The sequence below is a fragment of the Coregonus clupeaformis genome, chromosome 17 (genome assembly GCF_020615455.1).
Source record: "Coregonus clupeaformis isolate EN_2021a chromosome 17, ASM2061545v1, whole genome shotgun sequence".
Classification (NCBI taxonomy): Eukaryota; Metazoa; Chordata; class Actinopteri; order Salmoniformes; family Salmonidae; genus Coregonus; species Coregonus clupeaformis.
In genome coordinates, this window is record NC_059208.1 from 60554989 (window position 1) to 60579598 (window position 24610).

At 44.9% G+C, this 24610-nt stretch overlaps 1 protein-coding gene across 1 annotated transcript in view; it reads right to left on the reverse strand.

The window, feature by feature from the left end:
* LOC121586862 (sodium-dependent lysophosphatidylcholine symporter 1-B) overlaps positions 1–15233 on the reverse strand; it is a 73802-nt gene extending 58569 nt beyond the window's left edge. The window contains exons 1-3 of the mRNA XM_041903872.2: positions 15034–15233; positions 7668–7793; positions 6123–6247 (exon numbers count right to left, since the gene is read on the reverse strand). Coding sequence (XP_041759806.1) covers positions 6123–6247; positions 7668–7793; positions 15034–15126 — 344 coding nt within the window. The 5' untranslated portion in view covers positions 15127–15233. The remainder of the gene's footprint in view (positions 1–6122; positions 6248–7667; positions 7794–15033) is intronic.
* Positions 15234–24610: the final 9377 nt, after the last annotated feature.

A 24610-nucleotide genomic window follows, 5' to 3' on the forward strand; every position in this document is an offset into this window, starting at 1 on the left:
TATATAGCCTCCCTACTGTTATTTCACATTGACTCAGTACCGGTACCCCCTGTATATAGCCTCCCTACTGTTATTTCCCATTGACTCTGTACCGGTACCCCCTGTATATAGCCTCCCTACTGTTATTTTACTGCTGCTCTTTAATTATTTTTAATTTTTATTCTTTACTTATCCATTTTTTACTTAACACTTATTTTTCTTAAAACTGCATTGTTGGTTAAGGGTTAGTAAGTAAGCATTTCACGTTAAGGTCTACTACACCTGTTGTATTCGGTGCATGTGGCAAATTACATTAGATTTGATACTCTGTCAGGGTCAGTGACCTTGGTCAAAAATGGTTTGCAGGCTTGCAGCATCAGTAGCTAGACAGAGACATACTCTATAGTACTCTAACATACTCTACATACTCTATAGTACTCTAACATACTCTATAGTACTCTAACATACTATATAGTACTCTAACATACTCTATAGTACTCTAACATACTCTATAGTACTTTAACATACTCTATAGTACTTTAACATACTCTACATACTCTATAGTACTCTAACATACTATATAGTACTCTAACATACTCTATAGTACTCTAACATACTATATAGTACTTTAACATACTCTATAGTACTCTAACATACTCTAACATACTCTATAGTACTCTAACATACTCTATAGTACTCTATAGTACTCTAACATACTCTATCATACTCTATAGTACTTTAACATACTATATAGTACTCTAACATACTCTATAGTACTATAACATACTCTATAGTACTCTAACATACTCTACATACTCTATAGTACTCTAACATACTCTAACATACTCTATAGTACTCTAACATACTATGTAGTACTCTAACATACTCTATAGTATTCTAACATACTCTACATACTCTATAGTACTCTAACATACTCTATAGTACTCTATAGTACTTTAACATACTCTATAGTACTCTAACATACTATATAGTACTCTAACATACTATATAGTACTCTAACATACTCTATAGTACTCTAACATACTCTATAGTACTCTAACATACTCTATAGTACTTTAACATACTCTATAGTACTTTAACATACTCTATAGTACTCTAACATACTCTATAGTACTCTAACATACTCTATAGTACTATATAGTACAAATCCAAAAGAGACACATCCCAATGTCCCCACCCAGCCCCCATCCACCCAACCCAAGGCTAGCCAATCCCAAACTCTATTCAACTTTAGGGACATGGGCGTGGTGGAGTTCAGAAAACAGAATATATGCATTGCCCCGGGCAGCACTGTCAGTCCTAACTTCAGTGGAAAGAGGTCAAAGGGCAGCTGAGCAAAACTACACAGCATTCCAGATGGGGGGGGGGGGGAGTAGGGACATTTCCCATGATTCAACAAGGCAGAAGTGGAGGTGGATTTTTGGATGCACAAAAATATATACGTCTATAGGCCTGTCAGCCTACATATGAATGAAATCATTAATGATAGACGGCCAAGGTATCAACTAACATGAGTCGAGGTGCAGCCCAACTTTGTTTCCCCCCCAAAGGTAACCTAGCAGCAAGGAGTTGGATTCACCAAGACCATGCCATGCCCTGTGGGAAACTGCAAGTCATGCAGGAAACCTCTGTATTCTCTTTATTAACAAACTAAGACTCAAAGAAAGGCCTGATTGTTTGGATGTTTTCATATTTTAGCCCTGCAGGTAATTATGTTTTAGAGAACGTTTGATTGAAGAAATCTTTATGACTTTTTAACGGAAAAGCAGTAATGCAATCTTTTATGGGGTGCTGTGATGAAGTACTCTGAGCATCAGCTTGAACTGCAGTAACCCTTTCAGAGCCGCAGCTGAAATTTGAATGAAAATGTATGCAGTTGCACCACGAGACTGCTGCCCCAAACACACCATCAGCAGACAGTTACAACCCAGTCCATTTCTCGTCAGTCAAATCAGAGGATCAAGGAAGTCACACCACTGATGGCATTTAGCATGCATATCCTCCCGAGTGGCGCAGTGGTCTAAGGCTCTGCATCGCAGTGCTAGCTGTGCCACTAGAGATCCTGGTTCGAATCCAGGCTCTGTCGTAGCCGGCCGCGACCTGGAGACCCACGGGGCGGCGCACAATTGGCCCAGCTTCGTCCAGGGTAGGGGAGGGAATGGCCGGCAGGGATGTAGCTCAGTTGGTTGTGGGTTCAATTCCCATGGGGGGCCAGTATGAAAAAATATAAAAATAATAATAATGTATGCACTAACTGTAAGTGGCTCTGGATAAGAGCGTCTGCTAAATGACTAACATGTAAATGTAAGCAGTGTCCCATATGCCACTCCATTCCCATAGGGCTCTGGTCAAAACGTAGTGCACTATGTAGGGAACAGGCTGTCATTTGGGACGCAGCCCATCTGAAACGTGAGCTGGAAGCACACTTGGAAGACCAATTGGGAAATGTCTTAATGACTGGGGACCCATGGGGAAATGTCTAAGCCCTGTAAGCTGGGCGGATGGAAGCTATATGGAATTGTTTTAAGGTCATACCAAGGATAATTTTTCTATTTGATTTTGAATTTGAAGAACAAATATATAAATGAAGTATAACAAATATATAAATATATAAAAACATTACTTGATTTAAAAAATGTTTTGGCCCATACAAAAGCATTGAATAACAGACTACAGTGGGGGGAAAAGTATTTAGTCAGCCACCAATTGTGCAAGTTCTCCCACTTAAAAAGATGAGAGAGGCCTGTAATTTTCATAATAGGTACACGTCAACTATGACAGACAAATTGAGGAAAAAAAATCCAGAAAATCACATTGTAGGATTTTTAATGAATTTATTTGCAAATTATGGTGGAAAATAAGTATTTGGTCACCTACAAACAAGCAAGATTTCTGGCTCTCACAGACCTGTAACTTCTTCTTTAAGAGGCTCCTCTGTCCTCCACTCGTTACCTGTATTTATGGCACCTGTTTGAACTTGTTATCAGTATAAAAGACACCTGTCCACAACCTCAAACAGTCACACTCCAAACTCCACTATGGCCAAGACCAAAGAGCTGTCAAAGGACACCAGAAACAAAATTGTAGACCTGCACCAGGCTGGGAAGACTGAATCTGCAATAGGTAAGCAGCTTGGTTTGAAGAAATCAACTGTGGGAGCAATTATTAGGAAATGGAAGACATACAAGACCACTGATAATCTCCCTCGATCTGGGGCTCCACGCAGGATCTCACCCCGTGAGGTCAAAATGATCACAAGAACGGTGAGCAAAAATCCCAGAACCACACGGGGGGACCTAGTGAATGACCTGCAGAGAGCTGGGACCAAAGTAACAAAGCCTACCATCAGTAACACACTACGCCGCCAGGGACTCAAATCCTGCAGTGCCAGACGTGTCCCCCTGCTTAAGCCAGTACATGTCCAGGCCCGTCTGAAGTTTGCGAGAGTGCATTTGGATGATCCAGAAGAGGATTGGGAGAATGTCATATGGTCAGATGAAACCAAAATAGAACTTTTTGGTAAAAACTCAACTCTCGTGTTTGGAGGACAAAGAATGCTGAGTTTCATCCAAAGAACACCATACCTACTGTGAAGCATGGGGATGGAAACATCATGCTTTGGGGATGTTTTTCTGCAAAGGGACCAGGACGACTGATCCGTGTAAAGGAAAGAATGAATGGGGCCATGTATCGTGAGATTTTGAGTGAAAACCTCCTTCCATCAGCAAGGGCATTGAAGATGAAACGTGGCTGGGTCTTTCAGCATGACAATGATCCCAAACACACTGCCCGGGCAACGAAGGAGTGGCTTCGTAAGAAGCATTTCAAGGTCCTGGAGTGGCCTAGCCAGTCTCCAGATCTCAACCCCATATAAAATCTTTGGAGGGAGTTGAAAGTCCGTGTTGCCCAGCGACAGCCCCAAAACATCACTGCTCTAGAGGAGATCTGCATGGAGGAATGGGCCAAAATACCAGCAACAGTGTGTGAAAACCTTGTGAAGACTTACAGAAAACGTTTGACCTGTGTCATTGCCAACAAAGGGTATATAACAAAGTATTGAGAAACTTTTGTTATTGACCAAATACTTATTTTCCACCATAATTTGCAAATAATTCATTAAAAATCCTACAGTGTGATTTTCTGGATATTTTTTTCTCATTTTGTCTGTCATAGTTGACGTGTACCTATGATGAAAATTACAGGCCTCTCTCATCTTTTTAATTGGGAGAACTTGCACAATTGGTGGCTGACTAAATACTTTTTTTCCCCACTGTACCTACATGGAACAACAGATAGTCTCCTCCCTCCTCTCTTGTTTCTAATGGTCTGAGTGTCTTTAGGTGCCTTTTGGCAAACTCCAAGCGACCTGTCATGTGCCTTTTACTGAGGAGTGGCTTCTATCTGGCCACTCTACCATAAAGACCTGATTGGTGGAACGCTGCAGAGATGGTTGTCCTTCTGGAAGGTTCTCCCATCTCCACAGAGGAACTCTAGAGCTCTGTCAGAGTGACCATCGGGTTCTTGGTCACCTCCCTGACCAAGGCCCTTCTTCCCCGAGTGCGCAGTTTGGCCGGGCGGCCAGCTCTAGGAAGAGTCTTGGTTGTTCCAAACTTCTTCCGTTTAAGAATGATGGAGGCCACTGTGTTCTTGGGGACCTTCAATGCTGCAGAAATTGGTACCTTTCCCCAGATCTGTGCCTCGACACAATCCTGTCTCGGAGCTCTACGGACAATTCCTTCGACCTCATGGCTTGGTTTTTGCTCTGACATGCACTGTCAACTGTGAGACCTTATATAGACAGGTGTGTGCCTTTCCAAATCATGTCCAATAAATTGAATTTACCACAGGTGGACTCCAATCAAGTTGTAGAAACATCTCAAGGATGATCAATGGAAACAGGATGCACCTGAGCTCAATTTCGAGTCTCATAGCAAAGGGTCTGAATACTTATGTACGTTTTTTTTTTAAATACATTTGCAAAGATATCTAAAAACCTGTTTTCGCTTTGTCATTATGGGGTATTGTGTGTAGATTTCTGAGGGGAAGAAAATATTTTATCCATTTTAGAATAAGGCTGTAACGTAACAAAATGTGGAAAAAGTAAAGGGGTCTGAATACTTTCCGAAAGCACTGTATACTTCTATTGATATTTTCAACTGGGTACCGGTGGGACCTTCTTGTGAGGCCTGGGGCGTCATAGAGCAAAACAACCAACATGTACGTGTTCATGAGAGTCTCACCTTTACACAGAGGGGTGATATTAGTGTGTAGCCCACATTTTTGGGACGCTACAGACAGAAGTTGGCAGATCGGCTGTAATGACTTCAGACGAGTCCCAAGACGCTTGTAGGGGTCTTAATAGTTTGTACGACAAACCGTTCGGACGCTACAAACAAATTTACGAGAAGACCGATTCTTTGGGACGTCTCATGGTCTGACAAACACCGCTCCAGCTGTCACCTTTCACAGCAGATGTGGAAGTGTTTCATAGGCGGATGCGGTGGATTGAGACGCAGCCAGTACAAAAAAAAACCCAGATCTCTAGCTTAAACTGATGGATCTTTAATGGGGAATGTTTTACTATGCTAATTAGATTACCACAGGGGCGAAGACATCGACCAATGGGGAAATGTCTAAAACACAGACATTCCTGCGAGATCTATTGCTAAACTATTTTGGGAAGGACAGACAGTGAATATTGTGGCTGTCACAATGTCTCCCCTGACATCCCTGCCTTGCCCTTTAAAAAAACTCCTGAAGACACAAACACCAAAAATGTCATGTCACATCCTAACTGGAAAAGAACAGAGGGGATTGTGGAATATTTGAAGCCCCTATATATATTTTGGTGCACTTTTCAGTGCCAATTCGATGTTGCATTTAGTTACTGCAACAGAAGACAAGGAATTCTAAACCAACTACCCCTGAATCTCCCGTTCCCTGTCAATACCCAGGCTGTGTTCTCCTACCCCTGAATCTCCCGTTCCTTCGTTCTGTTATTCAGGACCATTGTCCTGATCATTTTCAGATAAGCAGTCAAAAAGGAATGAACGAGAGAAATACCCGTTTGTAAACAGCTACCATTTGATTGATAGATATGAGAACCAGTGAAGAGGTCGTACCATGGCAGCATGCGTCCGAAGCGTGTCCAGGGGGAGCGGGAGACCAGGAAGCCTATGGTGGGGTCCGTTATAGCGTCCCAGGCCCTCCCAACGAACAGGATGATCGACGCATAGAATGGGTCCAACTAGAGAGAGGAGAGAGAGAGAGAAGGGTTAGAGATATGGATGGATGCAAAAACTATAATATTCCCTATATAGTGCACTACTTTGGACCAGAGTCCTATGGGTCCTGGTCTGAAGTAGTGCACTATATAGGGAATAGGGTGCCATTTGGGATGCAGACTTGGTCCACCTCTTCAGTCAGGGACAATGTCTCCATTGCTGGCGAGCGGCCCTGGCTGGCGGTCGCAGTTTAGCGTTGCGTCATCAGTCTTGTACTGGAGGCAGCTCTGCACTGGTCGCTAGTTGGCACAGCCACAAAGTCATAACATCTGATTTTAACCCCAACCCACACTGCTAACGTTAACGCCTAACCTTAAATTAAGAACAAAAAGCACATTTCTGTTCTCATTAACTTTTACAATATAGCCAATTTTGATTTTGCATTTGGCCTATCTAAGGGGAAATCACTCAGTTCAGCCTCCAGGACAAGACTCATGACAAACGTCAATCTGCCTAGCGGTCACACTGTCCTGTGAGTGCCCTGTGAGTGCCCTGACTTGTGAGGGGTGGGGGGGGGGGGGGGGGCAAATGTACAGCCTCGTGCATGAGGTGCCATAGATACCAGCCTATATACTGCAGGTCAATCTAGAAGGCCATGCAGCACGGTGTTCGCCATTCTTCAGACATCTTTGACAACTAGGTCTACTTTCAGACCTGTGAATTCTTCAGGGGTAGTGGGCTAGGATGAAGGGTCAATGTCGTTTTTTTATGACGTGCGCCCCATAAAAAGACCGGTAGCCGTCCGGTAGCCGTCCGGTAGCCTTCCGGTAGCCGTCCGGTAGCCTTCATGCATGTAGCTCGTTGTTTAGGTCGACCAATTAAAGCAGCAAAGAGGTGCAATGTGAGAGTTCACTAAAGCAATGATAGATGGAATAAAATCTCAAAATTAAAAGTTAGAGAAATGAGAAGGAGTAGGCTACAACAAGCAACCAACAGGTAGACAGTTGTTTTATCCGAATGGGGTTGGGGAGAAAGCACAGCATGCCCGCCTCAATTAGCTTAGCTTAGCTTAGCTAGCTAGCTTCTCTAAGCTACTCCAGTCAAGACAGGCACTGTTATATGGGATGGTGAATAACATTGTGGCTGATACAAGTTAGCTGTAGCCGTGTTGCCTTGGCTAATGAATCTCTCCCCGTCCGTGTGCTCACTCCCATCTCACCAGCACCTCCGCAGCAATAGAGCGCCAGCCTCTCACTCACGCAGCGCTCAGTTTAAAAAAACGTAAGTTAAACAAAAAAAACACATGTATTTAGAATATCCTACAGAAATTCATGACACTATTCGAATTGTGAAAGCCTTTCCACCCCCCCATCCTCAGTAGGGTTCTAGGGAACTATGTGAAGGAACCAGGGACTGGAATGGGGCCTCTGACTGATGAATCACCTGAGCCACATCCAGCAGGTATATCTGGAGGAAGAAGCCCAGAGCGCAGCCTGTGATCTGATAGGGCGCTCCTCCCACCGCGTAGCACAGCTTGTTGCATATGGACAACCTGTTCCTCTGTTCACACTGGGTTAAGAGAGAGACAAAAGAGAAGGGGTTAATTCAGTGACGAGAAGTTGACATTTTTAAATCGTTAGGCAACACAAACGGGTAGAGGAATACTCATGAATGTTGAATTAAGGCCTAAAAGTTCCATGCAATAGCCTGAATGCCAGTCTGTTGAGTCAAAGATAATAGATATACCCTGATGAAGACAGCTTGTCTGTCGAAACGTTGGTTATTAAGATATTAAATTATTGCATCTGAGCTCCTAGAGTGTGCAGCTTTCCTTTTCTTTTTGAAGAGTCAAAGATAATAGCCTGAATGCCAGTCTGTTGAGTCAGACGTCTACTACGGAAAAGCAAAAACATGCCTCCACCCAGGCTTCCATGGAATGGATTGATGCCTTTATGAGTCTTGCAAAATCACCGTGTTTTACGTTTGTTGCGGTCTGAACTTCTACAGAAGTGTCACAAATGAACCGAGAAAATGAAAAACTGATATGAAAGTGGAACACCACTTAAACAATTGGAAGGAGAGGGACATCAACAAAGTGATCCAAAATATATAGGCTAGTCTACAAAAGATATCTAAACAACTGGACAATGTGCAACCTGAAAAATTTAGCGCGAGGTGAAACGCATTAACCTAGTTTTGGAAGCCTTTGCTAAGACCAGACCAAGTATTTGCGACTTCAACTTGATTGGGTCTGTGGTCTCCTTTTAGGCCTAGGAGCATTTAGCAGGCTCTCATCATAATGGTGATAGACTAGTCATAGGGGGCATTCTGCTTAGCAGCCTCGCACTTCCTCCATCCATCCCTCTGCCCTCTCCCTTCCTCCGCACCTCTCCATCCACCCCTCTCCCTTCCTCCGCACCTCTCCATCCACCCCTCTCCCTTCCTCCGTACCTCTCCATCCACCCCTAGCCCTTCCTCCGTACCTCTCCATCCACCCCTCGCCCTTCCACCCCTCTCCCTTCCTCCGTACCTCTCCATCCACCCCTAGCCCTTCCTCCGTACCTCTCCATCCACCCCTCGCCCTTCCACCCCTCTCCCTTCCTCCGTACCTCTCCATCCACCCCTCTCCCTTCCTCCACCCCTCTCCCTTCCTCCGCACCTCTCCATCCACCCCTCTCCCTTCCTCCGTACCTCTCCATCCACCCCTCTCCCTTCCTCCACCCCTCTCCCTTCCTCCGTACCTCTCCATCCACCCCTCTCCCTTCCTCCACCCCTCTCCCTTCCTCCGCACCTCTCCATCCACCCCTCTCCCTTCCTCCGTACCTCTCCATCCACCCCTCTCCCTTCCTCCACCCCTCTCCCTTCCTCCGTACCTCTCCATCCACCCCTCTCCCTTCCTCCGCACCTCTCCATCCACCCCTCTCCCTTCCTCCGCACCTCTCCATCCACCCCTCTCCCTTCCTCCGTACCTCTCCATCCACCCCTCTCCCTTCCTCCGCACCTCTCCATCCACCCCTCTCCCTTCCTCCGCACCTCTCCATCCACCCCTCTCCCTTCCTCCGCACCTCTCCATCCACCCCTCTCCCTTCCTCCGCACCTCTCCATCCACCCCTCTCCCTTCCTCCGTACCCCTCCATCCACACCTCTCCCTTCCTCCGCACCCCTCCATCCACCCCTCTCCCTTCCTCCGCACCTCTCCATCCACCCCTCTCCCTTCCTCCGTACCTCTCCATCCACCCCTCTCCCTTCCTCCGCACCTCTCCATCCACCCCTCTCCCTTCCTCCGCACCTCTCCATCCACCCCTCTGCCCTTCCTCCACACCTCTCCATCCACCCCTCTGCCCTCTGCCCTTCCTCTGCACCTCTCCATCCACCCCTCTGCCCTCTGCCCTTCCTCCGCACCTCTCCATCCACCCCTCTCCCTTCCTCCGTACCTCTCCATCCACCCCTCTGCCCTTCCTCCGCACCTCTCCACCCACCCCTCCCTTCTCTATCCCATCCTGTATGGCTCAGTTGGTAGAGTATGGCGCTTGCACTGCCAGGGTAGTGGGTTCGATTCCCGGGGCCACCCATATGTAAAATGTATGGCCGCATGACTAAGTCGCTTTGGTTAAAAGTGTCTAAATGGCCAGTATTATATCCCTTCCTCCTGTCTGCTTCACTCATCTAGACTGGGTTTTTTCTCCTGCCTTTATTTGGGTAAATTCTGGATCGTCCATCTCTCTTTGTCTGCGTCTCTCGATATACCACTCTTTCTCTTTCCTACTTCTCAACTCCCTCCGTCCCTTCCTCCCTCCCTCCGTCCCTTCCTCCTTCCCTCCCTCCCTCCCTCCCTCCGCCCGTCCCTCCGTCCCTCCCTCCCGTCCCTCCCTCCCTCCCTCCCTCCGTCCGTCCGTCCCTCCCTCCCTCCCTCCCTCCCTCCCTCCCTCCGTCCGTCCCTCCCTCCCTCCCTCCGTCCGTAGCAATACATTATCTTTCTCACAGCTCTCCTCTTCCCACTCAAGAGACCAACAAACAATCGGATGATACAATGTTCTGTTCGCCTGATCAACAGTCCGACAGAGGACCAGTGTGTGTGTTTCTGTAAGCTCAGCTGGGAGGAGAGAGTAATCCGTCTACAGAACACCCCCACAGTAACTTGAGGACCGGTGTTGGGACAGTCCGACCCACTTCAACAGTGTGAACAGAACAGAGTAGCCTGATCATTCTGTTTCTGCCCCACAGGTTGTAGACTGGGACATTTCCAACCCTGATACCAAATCACCCAGTCTGCATCCCAAATGGCACCCTATTCCCTATATATAGTGCACTACTTTTCACCAGGGACCAACTACTTTTGACCAGGGTCCATAGGGTGATGATGTAGGGAAGAGGCCACTGGTCTGGTCACTCATGCCAGGCAAACATTATGCAACCAAGGCCCACACTGGTCAGTGCGTCCCCTCACAGGGTTGTCGCAATCCCCTGGTGAGGATTGTGACAACCCTAGTTTTGAAAGCCTTTGCTAAGACCAGACCAAGTATTTGCGACTTCAACTTGATTGGGTCTGTGGTCTCCTTTTAGGCCTAGGAGCATTTAGCAGGCTCTCATCATAATGGTGATAGACTAGTCATAGGGGGCATTCTGCTTAGCAGCCTCGCACTTCCTCCATCCACCCCTCTGCCCTCTCCCTTCCTCCGCACCTCTCCATCCACCCCTCTCCCTTCCTGCGCACCTCTCCATCCACCCCTCTCCCTTCCTGCGCACCTCTCCATCCACCCCTCTGCACTCTCCCTTCCTCCGTACCTCTCCAGTCACCCCTCTCCCTTCCTCCGTACCTCTCCATCCACCCCTCTCCCTTCCTCCGTACCTCTCCATCCACCCTTCTCCCTTCCTCCGCACCTCTCCATCCACCCCTCTGCCCTTCCTCCGTACCTCTCCATCCACCCCTCTCCCTTCCTCCGCACCTCTCCATCCACCCCTCTCCCTTCCTCCGTACCTCTCCATCCACCCCTCTCCCTTCCTCCGTACCTCTCCATCCACCCCTCTCCCTTCCTCCGTACCTCTCCATCCACCCTTCTCCCTTCCTCCGTACCTCTCCATCCACCCCTCTCCCTTCCTCCGTACCCCTCCATCCACCCCTCTCCCTTCCTCCGTACCTCTCCATCCACCCCTCTCCCTTCCTCCGTACCTCTCCATCCACCCCTCTCCCTTCCTCCGCACCTCTCCATCCACCCCTCTCCCTTCCTCCGCACCTCTCCATCCACCCCTCTCCCTTCCTCCGCACCTCTCCATCCACCCCTCTCCCTTCCTCCGTACCTCTCCATCCACCCCTCTCCCTTCCTCCACACCTCTCCATCCACCCCTCTCCCTTCCTCCGCACCTCTCCATCCACCCCTCGCCCTTCCTCCGTACCGCTCCATCCACCCCTCTCCCTTCCTCCGTACCTCTCCATCCACCCCTCGCCCTTCCTCCGTACCTCTCCATCCACCCCTCTCCCTTCCTCCGTACCCCTCCATCCACCCCTCGCCCTTCCTCCGTACCTCTCCATCCACCCCTCTCCCTTCCTCCGTACCTCTCCATCCACCCCTCTCCCTTCCTCCGTACCCCTCCATCCACCCCCTCTCCCTTCCTCCGTACCTCTCCATCCACCCCTCTCCCTTCCTCCGCACCTCTCCATCCACCCCTCTCCCTTCCTCCGCACCTCTCCATCCACCCCTCTCCCTTCCTCCGCACCTCTCCATCCACCCCTCTCCCTTCCTCCGCACCTCTCCATCCACCCCTCTCCCTTCCTCCGTACCTCTCCATCCACCCCTCTCCCTTCCTCCACACCTCTCCATCCACCCCTCTCCCTTCCTCCGCACCTCTCCATCCACCCCTCTCCCTTCCTCTGCACCTCTCCATCCACCCCTCGCCCTTCCTCCGTACCTCTCCATCCACCCCTCTCCCTTCCTCCGTACCTCTCCATCCACCCCTCGCCCTTCCTCCGTACCTCTCCATCCACCCCTCTCCCTTCCTCCGTACCCCTCCATCCACCCCTCGCCCTTCCTCCGTACCTCTCCATCCACCCCCTCTCCCTTCCTCCGTACCCCTCCATCCACCCCTCGCCCTTCCTCCGTACCTCTCCATCCACCCCTCTCCCTTCCTCCGTACCTCTCCATCCATCCCTCTCCCTTCCTCCGTACCTCTCCATCCACCCCTCTCCCTTCCTCCGTACCTCTCCATCCACCCCTCTCCCTTCCTCCGTACCTCTCCATCCACCCCTCTCCCTTCCTCCGTACCTCTCCATCCACCCCTCTCCCTTCCTCCGCACCTCTCCATCCACCCCTCTCCCTTCCTCCGCACCTCTCCATCCACCCCTCGCCCTTCCTCCGTACCTCTCCATCCACCCCTCTCCCTTCCTCCGTACCTCTCCATCCACCCCTCGCCCTTCCTCCGTACCTCTCCATCCACCCCTCTCCCTTCCTCCGTACCCCTCCATCCACCCCTCGCCCTTCCTCCGTACCTCTCCATCCACCCCTCTCCCTTCCTCCGTACCCCTCCATCCACCCCTCGCCCTTCCTCCGTACCTCTCCATCCACCCCTCTCCCTTCCTCCGTACCTCTCCATCCATCCCTCTCCCTTCCTCCGTACCTCTCCATCCACCCCTCTCCCTTCCTCCGTACCTCTCCATCCACCCCTTTCCCTTCCTCCGTACCTCTCCATCCACCCCTCTCCCTTCCTCCGTACCTCTCCATCCACCCCTCTCCCTTCCTCCGCACCCCCCAAGGAACTTTGACAGGAAGCCCTCTCGTCTGTCAACTAATGGGCAGTCTGGGGCACACACTCACACCCTCCTCCTAAGCCAATGAAAAAGGCTCTCTGTGGCTGCCACCCGGTTTGCGAGGATCCTGATTGGTGGGATCTCAGAGACATCACCCCATTCACACACATGTGTCCTGGTACTTAGTATCCAGAGTTTGTGCCCAGTCCCAAATCAACCCTTATCCAACACATCTAAACCTGAAGGATTTTCAGGCCAAGTTCCCAGGGGCCATTAAAACAAGTTAAATCTAAAGCAACTCTACCCTAAATATAAATTGTCACCTGCCTTGAGAACCTATGTCTATTATTGTTTGTGCTTTAGATCTGGTGAGACAGATGATCTACCGTGTGACCATAAACGTCCGAGATAGCTAAGACAGTTGACGCGGCAACACATTCTGTGTTTAGGTGATACGTTGTTGTTCTGACTGAAACATGACCCTCTCTTAACCCTGATATAACCACGGGGAGGTAAGGCATCTTTCAGAGAGCGGTCGACTGACAATATACAATACCTGGCCTAACGCCTGTGGCATTGGACGGGTTTGAATCTTTTGAAACCAAAAACCGTGCCGCCATGAGATGCATTTCCCAACATAGGCTTATTGAGGCTACTACCACCCACATCAAATCTCTGTCTGGCATGTGGGCCTACGCTTGAAAAAGGAGTGAAATGAATTGGAAACTGCAGAATATGGACGTCAGACATGGAAACGGTCTGTATTTAACCCTTCACATTATCTGAATGGATGTTTCTCGTGTTCAATATCCCCTTGTATATTAATAGACCCCCTTCAGTTAGCCGGTACAGGATGGGACACAGGCCAACCCCTGTCCCCATCCCAAAATACCCGTGGTCCCACACATAGCCACATACCATCCCTCGCCGTATAGCTAATGTGAACACCGCACATCAAAACGTCACTGAAATGCAATGCAGTCGAGTTCAATAGTCCATCTTGTGACGTCATATAGCCCTACTTGCGTTTATTAGTGAAACACTTAGGCTAATAAAAATGATCTCCAAATAAGGTGCAGTTTATGTTGTCTGTCCGAGGCATCATAGGAAGACTACTGGCATTTGCTTTCCTCTCTTTACTATGGTGGAAGTGAGGTCATGTCAAAGAGACCATCACAACAAAGAAACTGATCACTGGGTCTCTACGTTTCAATATTAGTCATCACTATTGGTGGAGATCTAAACCCATTGGTGACGTTGAGGTTGGACTAAATTGCCAATCAATAAGCATTTAATGATCGATTACTAGAGATAGAATGTCGGGAAGGGCTTCCGGTGAACACCTATGTTGTTGATGACTAGGTATAGTAAAATATTTTTTTAAAAAGTACACACGGATCAAGCATGCTTGGAAGGGGGTGATTCAAACTTCAGAAGAGATCATAGCTCCAGCCCGGGCGAAATGACACGTTGCCCTGCTCCTAGTGCTCCTCTGGCACCGTGCGTTCCGATTATTCCAACCCCCAAAAAGCCCCATTCCAATTCAGATTTTTTTTTAGAGATGACCTAAAACCGCATAGTTATTTCTAACCACTTCTTATATACGCTATTTTGAAATAGGTCTATCAAAGAAAGAGCTAGCTATAGCTCCTCTGGTTACGGTGCTACCAACCGGATAATAAGTAGAAAATGAATAAGAAGGAAAGACAAGCCGGAGTTAGGTGCTCGCCTTAGCAACTAGCAAAAATGTCATTGAAACGTGGTGGCTGCTGTCAGCAGCCGGTGGAAATCAAAAACTGATGATAGGCCATATAATTGATCAACAATAAAAATGTATTATAGCCTTGTTCCAATAAGTAACCAGGCTAATTTTGTTTGATTAGGCTGGGCGTGGAAAAAGACAGCGATCGTGTCCCCTTCACAGGCAAGAGAAAGACAAACCTCTTCTATCTTTGGAATATCTTCAATCGAAGCGGTTTTCCTCTCCAGTTTAGTTCAGAATGTACACTCATGCATACACATTTGCTGCTAATATTGTTGATAAAAGTATAAATTAATAAAGTTTACCTTCACAGCTAATTTGACCACATCTGGGTTGACCGGTTTATTCGTTAATAAACTGTTGTTGGAATATAGTTCGGTTCCTTCTCCTTTTGCCATTACTTTATGGATAAACAACAAATATTATATAAACAAAACGGCGTATTAAAACACAAATCAGTAACTCCTTGTGAGTTCCGTTCAGACTACACACAACTTAAAAACTGACCATGAACAATCTGCCATTCTTGGCGTAGTAGTATGACCCCGCCCCTTAACCCGGCCACCATTCACTATCAGTCAACCCCGCCCACAACCGGCCGAACCGTCAGAGGGAATTCCAAAGAAAATATTGATATTCTCATTCTGTTTATAACTTATGTAAGTATATCTATAATACATGTATTAGAAGGCCAGTGGATGGAATGGATAGGCTTTATTTTTCTTTACTGTTCTTACAATGTATGATTTTACTAGGCTTCAGTGCCTTTTTACAATGGACATGGACTGAAATGTATTCCAATTGGCAAAACAAAGGTTATTACAGGCTATAAAGACCCAACAACTTGACACATTTCAGAATAACAATATTAGCAAATAGTATTAGTCATTTTACATTGCAGATGTTTAATAGTGCAAAAACTACCATTACCATAATGGTTTATTCAAGGTTATTGCAATAATGTCAATGTACGCGTTTTCATTTAAATTGTCAGTTTTCATATTTATTCTGGTTATGTAAAAACATGTACATGATAGGAGATATATAAACAGGCAAACTCAAAAGGTCACTAAACACACAACTACACCATGAACCAGAGATACCACATACCCTGGTCTGGCCTATACAGACCCAACAGTAAGCTGTACAGCACAATTGACGTTTTCATGGAAGTTCCACGTCTGCAGTTGAGCAAATAGAAGTGGGATGTATACAGCCTTGTGATTCTGTACGCAGGTAAACATTATATTTGCTAATGGGCAGTGAGGAACTGGTTATGGTGTGAGGGAATGTTCTACACCATGCCTCCCGAGTGGCGCAGTGGTCTAAGGCACTGCATCGCAGTGCTCGCTAGAGATCCTGGTTCGAATCCAGGCTCTGTCAATTGGCCCAGCGTCGTCCAGGGTAGGGGAGGGAATGGCCGGCAGGGATGTAGCTCAGTTGATAGAGCATGGCGTTTGCAACTGCAGGGTTGTGGGTTCGATTCCCACGGGGGGCCAGTATGAAAAAAATTACAAATAATGTATCTTCTGGATAAGAGCGTCTGCTAAATGACTAAAACGTAAATGTACACGACACACTGTGAGAGCTGTGAGATTGAACACTGGCCTGTGTGTTCCTGAGGTCGCTCAGAGAGACTGATGTATTCAGAAGCACACATATTCACAAGCACACACACACATCGAGAGCATCCTGAATGGTTGCATCACCGCCTGGTATGGCAACTGCTCTGCCTCCGACCGCAAGGCACTACAGAGGGTAGTGCGTATGGCACTGGGTTTAAGCTTCTTGTCATCCAGGACCTCTAAACCAGGCGGTGTCAGAGGAAGGCCCTAAAAATGGTCAAAGACTCCAGCCACCCTAGTCATAGACCACACGGCTCTCTGCAACCACATGGCTAGTGGTACCGGAGCGCCAAGTCTAGGTCCAAGAGGCTTCTAAACAGCTTCAACCCCCAAGCCATAACACTCCTGAACAGCTAATCATGGCTACCCGGACTATTTGCACTGCCCCCCCCTTTTTACTCTTCATGGCTACCTGGACTATTTGCACTGCCCCCCTCTTTTACGCTGCTGCTACTCTGTTTATTATTTATGCATTTCTGCATTTAACTCTACCTACATGTACATATTACCTCAATTACCTCGACTAACTGGTGCCCCCGCACATTGACTCTGTACCGGTACCCTCTGTATATAGCCTCCCTACTGTTATTTCCCATTGACTCTGTACCGGTACCCCCTGTATATAGCCTCCCTACTGTTATTTCCCATTGACTCTGTACCGGTACCCCCTGTATATAGCCTCCCTACTGTTATTTTATTTTTAACTTATCTATTTTTTACTTAACACTTTTTTTTTTTTTTACTGCATTGTTGGTTAAGGGCTTGTGAGTAAGCATTTCACTGTAATGTCTACACCTGTTGTATTTGGCGCATGTGGCAAATACAATTTGATTTAATTTGACACACACGTCAAAAACACATATGTCTACACTCACACGCTTGTACACACATTCACACATTCATACACATACATGCAACACACGCACACACACAAATACAAACACACACTCAAGGGGCCCTTGTTCTATTAAACTACTTTTCACTGAACTCCAACTCTACATTCAAGTTCAGACAGACTCAAATCAGACCATGTGTTTAAATACTCTCTGGCCTGCCTGGAGTTGCAGATGGATGAGGTTGACCGTTTTGGGGCTATTCTATTGGTCCATTTAAGCCAGGCAAGCTCAATCAAGCACAGATAAAGTATTTGAAATTATTTTGAAAATGATTTGAACCCAGGTCTGGGTACTAGAGTGAGACTGGACACACATATCAATGTGCGTCAACAGAAGAGAAGATAAGCTGACCCTGGCTGGCTGGCTAGCTGGCTGACTGGCTGGCGTGTTAGTAAATGGAGATGACAGTAACATTCGGAACATTCTGAAGTAGATAAGGGAGTTTATCAAAATTGGGTTTGTTTTCAAATTCTTTGTGGATCTCTGTAATCTGAGGGAAATATTTGTCTCTAATATGGTCATACATTTGGCAGGAGGTTAGGAAGTGCAGCTCAGTTTCCACCTCATTTTGTGGGCAGTGTGCACATAGCCTGTCTTCTCTTGAGAGCCAGGTCTGTCTACGGCAGCCTTTCTCAATAGCAAGGCTATGCTCACTGAGTCTGTATATAGTCAAAGCTTTCCTTAAGTTTGGGTCAGTCACAGTGGTCAGGTATTCTGCAACTGTGTACTCTCTGTTTAGGGCCAAATAGCATTCTAGTTTGCTCTGTTTTTTTGTTAATTCTTTCCAATGTGTCAAGTAATTCTCATTTAGTTTTCTCATGATTTGGTTGGGTCTAATTGTGTTGTTGTCCTGGGGCTGTGTGGGGTCTGTTTGTGTTTGTGAACAGAGCTCCAGGACCAGCTTGCTTAGGGGACTCTTCTCCAGGTTTCATCTCTCTGTAGGTGATGGCTTTGTTATGGAAGGTTTGGGAATCGCTTCCTTTTAGGTGGTTGTAGAATTTAATGGCTCTTTTCTGGATTTTGATAATTAACCGGTGTCGGCCTAATTCTGCTCTGCATAAATTATTTGGTGTTTTACGTTGTACACAGAGTCTCAATTTGGTGTTTGTCCCATTTTGTGAATTCTCTCTCTCACTTATAAACCCACTAGTGGAAGGGGACATAGTGTCATAGCAGTAGACGTAGAGCCTGTTTCTGCTGAAGCTAACTCCTCTGTTGTTGTACAGTCTCTCCGATGATCATTCGCTCAAGTTGCAATCCATTTGATCACAGTGATGCACAAGCTTGCAAGGGAAGCCATGTTGAAATATCAGCTATTTAGAACTGCATCTGCAGCATCTTGTCCGCCACAACAAAAATATCCTTAAGGTTATCAAAGGTCTGTTTTTACAAAAGGTCTGTCAGCCTGGGTAGACGTGGTCTCATGATGTATTGGCAGTTTAATAAAACAGGATAGGTAGGGACTTCTGCTCCCAAAAGGTGAAATTAGCGTAAGAGAACGTGTATAATAGCGTTAGCCAGTTAGCGTTAGCATGAGTTTCTGTTCATTTAATGGTTTAACTTCTCTCTCTTCAAGCAGCTGGCTGACATTACAATGTGTGTGTGAACGTTTATCTAAACTATTTTAATGGTGGGGCATTTTAGTCGCTGGGGGATTTACTGATGGAAACCTGGGTTGGAGAGATACAAAATACCAAACACACGCAAGCACACACACACACACACACGCACACACACACACGCGCACATGCAGACACACACACACACACACACACACACACACACACACACACATGCAGACACACACACACACACACACGCACATGCAGACACACACACATACACACACACACACACACACACACACATGCAGACACACACAAACACACATTCACACACAAACAAACACACACACACATGCTGAGGTCGGCAAAAAGTTCAAGTTTCACAAAGGATGATGAAGTTGTATTTTAAGTTCTATTCTAGGTGCTGCTGATTCTCAGCTCTTGGCTCCAACACAAAGGCTCCCACACCTTTTTCTGTTTTCGTATTTATCATTAGAACTCAGACTGTTTACAAAGTCAGGTTGTGTTACAGTTTTTGCCCATTGCTTACACACTAAAACCGAATGCTTTGACCAAAGCCTCAATACCTAAACTCCTTGTAGCACACCGTAAACACAGTGTAACCATACCGTAAACACAGTGTAACCATACCTTAAACACAGTGTAACCATAGCTTAAACACAGTGTAACCATACCTTAAACACAGTGTAACCATAGCTTAAACACAGTCTAACCATACCTTAAACACAGTGTAACCATACCTTAAACACAGTCTAACCATACCTTAAACACAGTGTAACCATAGCTTAAACACAGTGTAACCATAGCTTAAACACAGTGTAACCATAGCTTAAACACAGTGTAACCATACCTTAAACACAGTGTAACCATAGCTTAAACACAGTGTAACCATACCTTAAACACAGTGTAACCATACCTTAAACACAGTGTAACCATAGCTTAAACACAGTGTAACCATAGCTTAAACACAGTGTAACCATACCTTAAACACAGTGTAACCATAGCTTAAACACAGTGTAACCATAGCTTAAACACAGTGTAACCATACCTTAAACACAGTGTAACCATACCTTAAACACAGTGTAACCATACCTTAAACACAGTGTAACCATACCTTAAACACAGTGTAACCATAGCTTAAACACAGTGTAACCATAGCTTAAACACAGTGTAACCATAGCTTAAACACAGTGTAACCATACCTTAAACACAGTGTAACCATACCTTAAACACAGTCTAACCATACCTTAAACACAGTGTAACCATAGCTTAAACACAGTGTAACCATAGCTTAAACACAGTGTAACCATACCTTAAACACAGTGTAACCATACCTTAAACACAGTGTAACCATACCTTAAACACAGTGTAACCATAGCTTAAACACAGTGTAACCATACCTTAAACACAGTGTAACCATACCTTAAACACAGTGTAACCATAGCTTAAACACAGTGTAACCCATAGCTTAAACACAGTGTAACCATACCTTAAACACAGTGTAACCATACCTTAAACACAGTGTAACCATAGCTTAAACACAGTGTAACCATAGCTTAAACACAGTGTAACCATACCTTAAACACAGTGTAACCATACCTTAAACACAGTCTAACCATACCTTAAACACAGTGTAACCATAGCTTAAACACAGTGTAACCATAGCTTAAACACAGTGTAACCATACCTTAAACACAGTGTAACCATACCTTAAACACAGTGTAACCATAGCTTAAACACAGTGTAACCATACCTTAAACACAGTGTAACCATACCTTAAACACAGTGTAACCATAGCTTAAACACAGTGTAACCATAGCTTAAACACAGTGTAACCATACCTTAAACACAGTGTAACCATACCTTAAACACAGTGTAACCATACCTTAAACACAGTGTAACCATAGCTTAAACACAGTGTAACCATACCTTAAACACAGTGTAACCATAGCTTAAACACAGTGTAACCATAGCTTAAACACAGTGTAACCATACCTTAAACACAGTGTAACCATACCTTAAACACAGTGTAACCATAGCTTAAACACAGTGTAACCATACCTTAAACACAGTGTAACCATAGCTTAAACACAGTGTAACCATACCTTAAACACAGTGTAACCATAGCTTAAACACAGTGTAACCACACCTTAAACACAGTGTAACCATACCTTAAACACAGTGTAACCATACCTTAAACACAGTGTAACCATAGCTTAAACACAGTGTAACCATACCTTAAACACAGTGTAACCATACCTTAAACACAGTGTAACCATAGCTTAAACACAGTGTAACCATACCTTAAACACAGTGTAACCATACCTTAAACACAGTGTAACCGTACCTTAAACACAGTGTAACCATACCTTAAACACAGTGTAACCATACCTTAAACACAGTGTAACCATACCTTAAACACAGTGTAACCATAGCTTAAACACAGTGTAACCATAGCTTAAACACAGTGTAACCATACCTTAAACACAGTGTAACCATACCTTAAACACAGTGTAACCATACCTTAAACACAGTGTAACCATAGCTTAAACACAGGTGTAACCATACCTTAAACACAGTGTAACCATACCTTAAACACAGTGTAACCATACCTTAAACACAGTGTAACCATACCTTAAACACAGTGTAACCATAGCTTAAACACAGTGTAACCATAGCTTAAACACAGTGTAACCATAGCTTAAACACAGTGTAACCATACCTTAAACACAGTGTAACCATACCTTAAACACAGTGTAACCATACCTTAAACACAGTGTAACCATAGCTTAAACACAGTGTAACCATAGCTTAAACACAGTGTAACCATACCTTAAACACAGTGTAACCATACCTTAAACACAGTGTAACCATACCTTAAACACAGTGTAACCATAGCTTAAACACAGTGTAACCATACCTTAAACACAGTGTAACCATACCTTAAACACAGTGTAACCATAGCTTAAACACAGTGTAACCATAGCTTAAACACAGTGTAACCATACCTTAAACACAGTGTAACCATACCTTAAACACAGTGTAACCATAGCTTAAACACAGTGTAACCATAGCTTAAACACAGTGTAACCATACCTTAAACACAGTGTAACCATACCTTAAACACAGTGTAACCATACCTTAAACACAGTGTAACCATACCTTAAACACAGTGTAACCATACCTTAAACACAGTGTAACCATAGCTTAAACACAGTGTAACCATAGCTTAAACACAGTGTAACCATACCTTAAACACAGTGTAACCATAGCTTAAACACAGTGTAACCATAGCTTAAACACAGTGTAACCATAGCTTAAACACAGTGTAACCATACCTTAAACACAGTGTAACCATACCTTAAACACAGTGTAACCATAGCTTAAACACAGTGTAACCATACCTTAAACACAGTGTAACCATACCTTAAACACAGTGTAACCATAGCTTAAACACAGTGTAACCATAGCTTAAACACAGTGTAACCATACCTTAAACACAGTGTAACCATACCTTAAACACAGTGTAACCATACCTTAAACACAGTGTAACCATAGCTTAAACACAGTGTAACCATACCTTAAACACAGTGTAACCATAGCTTAAACACAGTGTAACCATACCTTAAACACAGTGTAACCATACCTTAAACACAGTGTAACCATACCTTAAACACAGTGTAACCATAGCTTAAACACAGTGTAACCATACCTTAAACACAGTGTAACCATAGCTTAAACACAGTGTAACCATACCTTAAACACAGTGTAACCATAGCTTAAACACAGTGTAACCACACCTTAAACACAGTGTAACCATACCTTAAACACAGTGTAACCATACCTTAAACACAGTGTAACCATAGCTTAAACACAGTGTAACCATACCTTAAACACAGTGTAACCATACCTTAAACACAGTGTAACCATAGCTTAAACACAGTGTAACCATACCTTAAACACAGTGTAACCATACCTTAAACACAGTGTAACCGTACCTTAAACACAGTGTAACCATACCTTAAACACAGTGTAACCATACCTTAAACACAGTGTAACCATACCTTAAACACAGTGTAACCATAGCTTAAACACAGTGTAACCATAGCTTAAACACAGTGTAACCATACCTTAAACACAGTGTAACCATACCTTAAACACAGTGTAACCATACCTTAAACACAGTGTAACCATAGCTTAAACACAGTGTAACCATACCTTAAACACAGTGTAACCATACCTTAAACACAGTGTAACCATACCTTAAACACAGTGTAACCATAGCTTAAACACAGTGTAACCATACCTTAAACACAGTGTAACCATAGCTTAAACACAGTGTAACCATAGCTTAAACCCAGTGTAACCATAGCTTAAACCCAGTGTAACCATACCTTAAACACAGTGTAACCATAGCTTAAACACAGTGTAACCATACCTTAAACACAGTGTACCCATACCTTAAACACAGTGTAACCATACCTTAAACACAGTGTAACCATACCTTAAACCCAGTGTACCCACACCTTAAACACAGTGTAACCATACCTTAAACACAATGTAACCATACCTTAAACACAGTGTAACCATACCTTAAACACAGTGTAACCATACCTTAAACACAGTGTAACCATAGCTTAAACACAGTGTAACCATACCTTAAACACAGTGTAACCATAGCTTAAACACAGTGTAACCATAGCTTAAACCCAGTGTAACCATAGCTTAAACCCAGTGTAACCATACCTTAAACACAGTGTAACCATAGCTTAAACACAGTGTAACCATACCTTAAACACAGTGTAACCATACCTTAAACACAGTGTAACCATACCTTAAACACAGTGTAACCATACCTTAAACACAGTGTAACCATAGCTTAAACACAGTGTAACCATACCTTAAACACAGTGTAACCATACCTTAAACACAGTGTAACCATAGCTTAAACACAGTGTAACCATACCTTAAACACAGTGTAACCATACCTTAAACACAGTGTAACCATACCTTAAACACAGTGTAACCATACCTTAAACACAGTGTAACCATAGCTTAAACACAGTGTAACCATAGCTTAAACACAGTGTAACCATACCTTAAACACAGTGTAACCATACCTTAAACACAGTGTAACCATACCTTAAACACAGTGTAACCATAGCTTAAACACAGTGTAACCATACCTTAAACACAGTGTAACCATAGCTTAAACACAGTGTAACCATACCTTAAACACAGTGTAACCATACCTTAAACACAGTGTAACCATACCTTAAACACAGTGTAACCATAGCTTAAACACAGTGTAACCATACCTTAAACACAGTGTAACCATAGCTTAAACACAGTGTAACCATACCTTAAACACAGTGTAACCATAGCTTAAACACAGTGTAACCACACCTTAAACACAGTGTAACCATACCTTAAACACAGTGTAACCATACCTTAAACACAGTGTAACCATAGCTTAAACACAGTGTAACCATACCTTAAACACAGTGTAACCATACCTTAAACACAGTGTAACCATAGCTTAAACACAGTGTAACCATACCTTAAACACAGTGTAACCATACCTTAAACACAGTGTAACCATACCTTAAACACAGTGTAACCATACCTTAAACACAGTGTAACCATACCTTAAACACAGTGTAACCATACCTTAAACACAGTGTAACCATAGCTTAAACACAGTGTAACCATAGCTTAAACACAGTGTAACCATAGCTTAAACACAGTGTAACCATACCTTAAACACAGTGTAAC